At 45.9% G+C, this 8875-nt stretch overlaps 1 protein-coding gene across 1 annotated transcript; it reads right to left on the bottom strand.

Annotated features, from left to right (window-relative positions):
- Window positions 1-222: 222 nt before the first annotated feature.
- LOC123076175 (uncharacterized) lies at window positions 223-4499 on the bottom strand. Its single transcript, XM_044498562.1, has 6 exons — window positions 4414-4499; window positions 2427-4051; window positions 2124-2338; window positions 1529-2038; window positions 759-927; window positions 223-293 (listed from the first exon to the last, which is right to left on the bottom strand). Exons 1-6 carry the CDS (start codon window positions 4497-4499, stop codon window positions 223-225), a joined length of 2676 nt encoding a protein of 891 aa, XP_044354497.1.
- Between the last annotated feature and the right edge of the window lie 4376 nt (window positions 4500-8875).

Here is an 8875-nt window from a genome sequence, read left to right on the forward strand (position 1 = left end):
CCCTAGACCCTAAATGATGCCTTTAGGTGGTTCCGTCGACCCCGAGCCACCCTAGAGCCTAGATGATAGGTTTAGGTGGTTCCGTCGACCCCGAGCCACCAAAACCCTAGTTGATGCCTTTAGGTGGTTCCGTCGACCCCGAGCCACCAAAACCCTAGTTGATGCCTTTAGGTGGTTCCGTCGACCCCGAGCCACCAAAACCCAAAGTGCTTCTTTTTTAGCCTAGACCTTAACAACATATCCAACAATGTATACAACAATATATCCAGCAATATATCTAGCAACAGAGTTCTCTGTCCAATAGTATGCACCATTGTCATGAACATATCAATCATAAAAAGATATAAAAAGAACCATCCACATGAACATAGTCCATTCCAGGCATTGATTAACTAATAAATAGCAAGATCACATCCATCCAGATGAACAAAAGCCAGCTCCAGAAATGGCATTAACTAATAAATAAATCCATCCATCCACATGAACAAAAGCCATATATGGCATTGATTCTTAAAGTACACCAGCAAAGTACAATAAGAGCACCAGCAAAGTACACTGAGAGCACCAGCAAGATCACATTGTACCATAGGATACAAGAACACACATGAAGTATCTAGTTTTGAACATTACATGGCACATGTGCCATTTAGTGGTTACCACTTGCATAGAAGTAGGCTCTCCATCCTCTGTTTCTACCACCAGAAGGTGGAGTAGCAGTAGATGTAGAGGGAGCAGTAGATGTGGAGGGACCAGATTGCCTTGGGGCAGAGAATGTACCTCTCCCTCTCCCAGCACCTCTCCCAGCACCTGGTGCAGCACCTCTACCAGCACCTCTACCAGCACCTCTAGCAGCACCAGTCCCAGCAGCTGCAGCTGCAGCCCCTCTCCCAGCTCCTCTCCCAGCTCCTCTCCCAGCTCCTGTTCCAGCTGTTGGTGTTGTTGTAGGAGTTGGATGAGAAGTTGTTATGCTTGTGTAGTAGCAGCGGCACCAGCATTGGAATTCCTTGCAAGAGGCTTGCATAAACAAAGAAGGAAAATGAGTTAGTACTTAAAAAATAGAATGTACAAGAAGGAAAACCTGTTACTACTTATTAGAGGATTACCACATGTTTGTTCTTCGTCAAAGCCAGCTCAGGCTTCAACTACTTGTTGCAGCTTGTGTACCTATGTCCTTGCGGTCCACAATTGCCACATGTTATAGTCCCCATTCTTGATGTCTCCTTAGGCTTTGGGACTTCAAATTTCCCCTTGATCCTCTTCTCTTTCTTTCTTCCTCTCTTCACTTTAAATGCAGGTGGGTCAATGTCTGGACCATGTGTCCTTGTCCAGTCATGCTCACCAGGAACTGGATAGATCATTGGTTCATAAGCTGCCAGATAAATTTCTTTCTTGAAGAACTTGGTTTTCTTTTGGCCTTCTTATTGCTGAGATGGCATGGTTACATGGGATGCCACTTAGGTCCCATTTTCTGCACCCACATGTGTGCATTTGCAAGTTAACAGCATGGGTTTGCTGCCCAACTGTTAACTTGCCACAAGTCCACACCAGCTTGAATTGGTTTGCAATATTTGGCCGTCTCCTTCTCAACCTCTAGCTTCTCACTATAATGGGGTGTTATGTCCCATCTAGCTTTCTTTCCACTCTCCCTATTCCTATGCCACCTCACCATCTGCTTATCCTTTATTCCATCACACATTGTCCTAATTGGTTTCTTCCTAACATCTAGGACATACTTGTTGAACACCTTAGATAAATTGTTAACTACAAGGTCAGTCTTGCAGTTTGTGTCAAATGCATGCCTTGCCCATGTTTTCTTGGGTATTTGACAAAGCCACTCCCAAGCTTGCTCACACTCAGCTCTAAGGTCATTCATTGCAATGTTAAATTTGTGTTCACTATATGCATAGGCAGCATTATCCATACACTTTTTCAGATCTTCCCCCCTAAACCCAGCATTTTGGAAGTTTGCATAGATATGCCTAAGGCAGAACCTTTGGTTGCACTTAGGAAAAACAGCATTCACTGCATTTAGTAGGCCCTGGGACACACAATTAAACTAGCTAAGCTAGTATCTAGCACAAAACAACCATATAGGAACAATGACATAAGATGCAAGCACATACCTTTTGTCTATCTGACATTATTGTATATGGACCAAACCTTCCCACTTCTCCTCCTAGGCAGATTTTAAGTTGGTGTAGAAACCAACACCAGTTAGGTGTGTCCTCTTGCCCAACAATACCAAATGCTAGTGGGTATATATTGTTGTTGCCATCTCTACCAGTGGCAGCAAGTAGTTGAGCACCAGTAGTTAACTTAATGAAGCACCCATCAACACCTGAGCAAGCAAATTCAGTATTAAAAACATTCAAATGCATTTCTAGATGAAACAATATGTAACTAATGCACAAGGTGAACAAACTAACCAATGAATGGTCTGCACCCCTTGAGAAACCCCTCCCTTGCTCCATTGATGCAATAGAACATAGCATGGAATCTTGGACCTGGATGGGGGATTTTTTCAGTGGGTGTTGGAGTTACAGTAGTGACTACTACTCTACTCCCAGGGTTTGTATCCATCACTGTCTGAGCATAGTCTTTCAACCTAGGGTATTGCTTCTTGTGGTCTCCTAGCACAGCATCAATAGCTAGGTTCTTTGCCCTATATGCCATTGACTTGGGCACATCCACACCATACTTCTCCATGCAGGCATCAATCAAAGTCTGAATGCCAGTTGTTAGATCAGATCTGAACAGTGACTCATACTTCTGTGCAAGCCACTTGGCACTTACCCTTGTTGTCTCTATACTAATAGGGCAAGTGTGCTTAATTCTCATCTTCTTAATTACAAAAGTAGTTTCACCTTTTATAACTGCTGCCACCATAAAGAAGTTGCAATGTTTTTGGTTGCATTCTACAATTATTCTTTGATCTGAGTTCCTATGATATTTGAAGTTTCTGCCTTGAGTGATGTGTAAGTTCAACAAAGCCTCTCTGAATTGATGTTGATCCTTGAAACACATCTGTAGACATAATTGCTCATGTGGTGCCTCCATTTTCTCATTGTACCATTTTCTAGGAGGCCTCTGCTTTGCCCTGCTCTTCCTTTTCTTTGGCAGCACAAATGCCAATGGCTCATAACCATCATCATCAGCCTCCTTCAACAATCCTTTCTGTTCTTCATCAGATGAAGGTTGGAAATCAGGTTCCTCCTCTTGAACTACACTTGAATGTGTCCTTGTTGTAGGCCCTTTCCTAACTGGAAGCTTCTGTTTCTTCTTCTTCTTCTCTTCATGTACAATTACAGTTTCTTCATCCTGTGAAACAACCTTGTCATCTTCATCCATTTCAAAAGGTTCCTCAACCTCTGTGTCACCAGAGTAATGCACCATTTCTTCCTCCTCAGATTCTTCATCATCTGTTTCTTCCTCTTCTACTTCATCATACTCTCTTTGTTTCTTTCCCTCATCCATCTCTATGTCATCAGCATCAGCCATATAAAAAGGGTTTACATCACTGTCATCTTCACCTTCACAATCAGAACCACCACTGCCATCATATCCCTCTTCTTCTTCTATTTCCAAAACAGCTTTCAGTTTTCCTTTTACATTCTTGCTCTCTTGTGTGCAAACACCAGTACCATGAGCTACTAAACTGCAGCTGCTACTCTGACTTTCAAAGGCAACTCCTTCTTCATCAACAGCATAGATGGGTGGCTCACTGAGATCATATAACACAACAGTGGATAATTCTTGCCTCTGAAACTTGCTGCAAGGAGGTGGACATGCCCTCACTAGCAAATTTAAAACCTTACACTCCTCAACCTGCCTCTTTACTAGTTGCAACTCAGCATTACTCTCTACCATCTCCAATCCTTTCTCCCCTAAATCTGGATTCTCAATGTGAAACAACAGATCATATTCACTAAATCCTTGGGTTTCCATCACTGCAATCATATTCAGGTATGTTACATCTGAACTGCAGAGCTTCAGCTCTAACATTTCTGAAGCATCAAAAAAGAACCTAACATCCAAAATGTCATCATACAAACTGCAAAATGAAATAACAGACAAAATTGGTTAATAAACAATTTTACTTAACATATTGTCTAACATATAAACAAAGATTTGTTTCAGTTAACATATAAACAGAGTTTTGTTTAGGTTAACATATACACAAGTTAACATATAAACAGAGCTTTGTTTAAGTTAACATATAAGCAAAGCTTTTATTTACCCTAGCTAGGTAACACCTAATGCTGCTCTAGTTAGGACTCATGTAATCCACTATACTACTCTGCTCTAGTTAGGCCTAGCAATTAGAGTGCTAAACATGCAGGCAGTACACTCTAACCCTAATCCCCAATTTCAGTGAGCAAGAATGGAGCAAGAATGGAACAGTGGAGCACTTACAGAACACCACCGAAGCCATGAGTCCAGTGATGGGCGGTGCTAGGGTTGTCCACCCAAATTCGCGCCATCCGCAGCCTCTGCTCCATCGACAACGCCGGCTCCGCAAAATCTTCATCCGCGCTACTGTACTCCGAGCTGGAGTAGCCGCCACTGCCGTCGAAGCGGGGGAGGTCGCCGCCGCTCGCATCGCCCAGGCCATCACCGCCTGCCGGAGTCGCTGAGGCCATCGTCGCCTAGGGCACAGCGGCCGCGGGGGAGAGGAGGGCACAGCGGCCGCGGGGGAGAGGAGGGCACAGCGGTCGCGGGGGAGAGGAAGGCACAGCGGCCGCGGGGGAGAGGAGGGCACAACAGCCGCGGGGGAGAGGAGGGAGGTGACAGCGCCTGAGCTGTTCGATCAATGGCTACGGCGGCGTGGTGCGGCGGCGGCGGGGCGGGCGGGGAGGCAGCCGCCGGCGAGGTGCGAGGAAAAGGACATGGCAGAGCGGGGTCGGGGTCGGTCGCACCAACGGGCCGAGCCGGCCTCGTCCGAGTCAGCGCGCAGCCAGCGCAGGCGACGCGCGCACTGGCCAGCGTGGCGCCTGACGGGCGGGCCCAATCGGCCAGTTTCCCTGTCAATACGTATAAACATCACTTTTAGCCTCTTTTGCAACGTCTCGCCTCAAAGTTGGTACTGACACGTAAAAATTACCAATCTTGGTATCAATCTGCTTCCAATGCCCCAATTGTGGTACTTCTGTGCAATTTACTCAACTAAAACATGGTGGTTAGCTATTGGTCAAATAAAATCAATTACTTCAAACAGTAAAAAAAAAATAGTGAATTGCTGAATATGTGGAGAGAAGGGTAATGGTAAATTTCCGCCACACTGCTCAATACAGAACAATAGGCCCGGAAATAAAAGGGAAGAAAATAAGCCAAATATCGATGTATAAATTATGGGACATAGGGCTTGCATCCCATATACGCCGCCATCGACGGTGGGATTTTGATGTCGACACAAATTCAAATTGTCATACATGACGCTAATATTGCCAAAATATTATATCGTATTTATGAGCATTATTCTATCATCGCTAATGAAATATCGACGTGATTTGTGTAAAACAATATGACGCGCGGCGATATACAAAAATTGTCAGGCGTTATACAATTATTAACGAAAGAATATCTTCTCATATCATTAAACTTTATCTGGTCTAGCCCGCTTATACAAAACGCTACGTACATACATGGTGCAAGTACGAGCTACCTGCATGCATGTGTTATGCATGGATTAATTATGCGGCAAGGTTAAGAACTAATTACCATCTGAGGAATACATACATGTACGAGCTACGTGTGCATGCATGGCTTAATTATGCGGCAAGATTAAGCTGCAAGACTAAGAGCTAATTAAGTGATTAGCTAGTCTGTGGCCCAAATGCATAGGGATGTCTCCCAGAAGTACCCCATGCAAGGAGAACTAAGCGCCCAACTTAGGTACTTTAATCAAATAGGTATGGATTAGCGTCCAAAGCCCGTTCAAACGTGTGGATGGCCACGCCCCGGCCTTCTTCTATCGCTCAGTTGCACGCGTACGAAGTCTACGCGAGAAAACTTGACGTGCTAATCTATAACTGATTGGCTGTTTGCCCACGATAACCATGACCATCCCACGTCCTGGCGCATGATCTCCGGCGTCGTTGGAGAGCGTCTGTCACGGCTCCAAGCTATAAATATGGGCAGCATAACAAGCCCTAGGGGAGAGGTTGATCGATCACTCACTCATAAACAAGTCCATCGCTGCGCATCAATCATCCATCCATCGGCAAGCTCCCAATCATCCATCAACAATCAACATCATCGTCCCATAGCTCAAGTGCTCGCTTGCGTATGCGCCGTCGGCCGTTCGTCTCGTCGTTGTCGCCGCCGCCGCCCGGCCGCTCGTCATCATCGCCGGTCGCGCTGCTCCTTGTCGGCCACACACGTCACCGGCCGCTCGTCGTCCACGCCACTCATCGTCGACGTCGCTGGCTTCTCATCATTTGCACCGCCCACATGCTGCTAGACGGCGGCCGATACATCTACGTCGTATCTATAATTTTTTATTGTTTCATGTTAATATTATACAACTTGTCACATACTTTTGGTAACATTTTATATGATTTATTGAACTAACCTATTGATCCAGTGCCTAGTGTCAGTTCCTGTTTGTTGCATATTTTTTATTTCGCAGAAAATCCATATCAAACGAAGTCCAAATGCGGTAAAAATTTACGGAGAATTATTATGGAATTTATGTGATTTTGGGGAGGTGGAATGAACGCTAACGGAGGCCCACGGCCTCCACAACCCACCAGGGCGCGCCGGGAACCCCCTGGCGCGCACAGGTGTCTTGTGCCCTCCCCGTAGGTTGGTTGGGGCTCCTCTTCGTGCGCAAGAAAGATAATTTATGGGGGAAATCGTGTAAAATTTTCAACGCAATCGGAATTACGGATCTCCGAAATTTAAGAAACGGTGAAAGCCAGAAAATAGGAATGCGAAAGAGAAGAGAACAGGGGGATAGGTCCAATCTCGGAGGGGCTCCTGCCCCTCCGCCGCCATGGAGGCCATGAACCAAAGGGGGAACTGTCCTCCCATCTAGGGGGCAAGGAAGAAGAAGAAGGAGGGGGCTCTCTCCCCCTGTAACACCCACGATGCGGCTATATCTCCCACGTGTCGAGGCACGACTTAGAGGCATAACCGCATTGTGGTTTAGTCGCAAGAAGGGTCATCTTCACACAACCCCATGTAATGAACAAGAATTGGATAAAGAGTTGGCTTACAATCGCCACTTCACACAATACATAAATAAAACATACATCATTCAGAATACACACATAGGTCCGACTACGGAACCAAAATAAAAGAAGACAACCCAACTGCTAGATCCCCGATCGTCCCAACTGGGCTCCACTACTGATCAACATGAAAAGAAACAACACAACGAACAAGATCTTCATCGAGCTCCCACTTGAGCTCGGTTGCGTCACCTGCACTGGCATCCTCGGCACCTGCAACTGTTTTGGAAGTATCTGTGAGTCACGAGGACTCAGCAATCTCACACCCGCGAGATCAAGACTATTTAAGCTTATAGGAAAGGATGGGTAATGAGGTGGAGCTGCAGCAAGCACTAAGCATATATGGTGGCTAACATACGCAAATAAGAGCGAGAAGAGAAGCAACGGAACGGTCGTGAAGCTAGCAATGATCAAGAAGTGATCCTGAACTCCTACTTACGTCAAACATAACCCAGAAACCGTGTTCACTTCCCGGACTCCGCCGAGAAGAGACCATCACGGCTACACACGCGGTTGATGCATTTTAATTAAGTCAGTGTCAAGTTCTCTACAACCGGACATTAACAAATTCCCATCTGCCACATAACCACGGGCACGGCTTTCGAAAGATAATACCCTGCAGGGGTGTCCCAACTTAGCCCATCATAAGCTCTCACGGTCAACGAAGGATAAACCTTCTCCCGGAAGACCCGATCAGTCTCGGAATCCCGGTTTACAAGACATTTCGACAATGGTAAAACAAGACCAGCAAAGCCGCCCGAATGTGCCGACAAATCCCGATAGGAGCTGCACATATCTCGTTCTCAGGGCACACCGGATTGTCCAAGCTTCCGATAGGCAGACCCAGAGTTGCCCCTGGTGGCCACCGGCGACTGACGGTTGGACCAACACTCAGAGGAGCACTGGCCCGGGGGTTTAAAATAAAGATGACCCTTGAGTCTGCAGAACCCAAGGGAAAAAGGCTTAGGTAGGCAAATGGTAAAACCAAGGTTGGGCCTTGCTGGAGGAGTTTTATTCAAGGCGAACTGTCAAGGGGGTCCCATAAATCACCCAACCGCGTAAGGAACGCAAAATCAAGGAACATAACACCGGTATGACGGAAACTAGGGCGGCAAGAGTGGAACAAAACACCAGGCATAAGGCCGAGCCTTCCACCCTTTACCAAGTATATAGATGCATTAATTAAGATAAGAGATATTGTGATATCCCAACATATCCATGTTCCAACATGGAACAAACTTCATCTTCACCTGCAACTAGCAACGCTATAAGAGGGGCTGAGCAAAAGCGGTAACATAGCCAAACAACGGTTTGCTAGGAAAGGTGAGGTTAGAGGCTTGACATGGCAATATGGGAGGCATGATATAGCAAGTGGTAGGTAGCGCGGCATAGAAATAGAGCGAACAACTAGCAAGCAAAGATAGAAGTGATTTCGAGGGTATGGTCATCTTGCCTGAGATCCCGCAAGGAAGAAGAACGAGTCCATGAAGAAGACAAGCGGACGTAGTCGAACGAATCCTCACAACTCCGGAACGAAACCGAAGCTAACGAGAGAAGCAACCCGGAAAGAAACAAACAACATAGTAAACAACCACCACATAACATGGCATGATGCAAAACAAGTATGATGCATGTCCGGTTTA

This window comes from Triticum aestivum, chromosome 3D, assembly GCF_018294505.1.
Source record: "Triticum aestivum cultivar Chinese Spring chromosome 3D, IWGSC CS RefSeq v2.1, whole genome shotgun sequence".
Lineage (NCBI taxonomy): Eukaryota > Viridiplantae > Streptophyta > Magnoliopsida > Poales > Poaceae > Triticum > Triticum aestivum.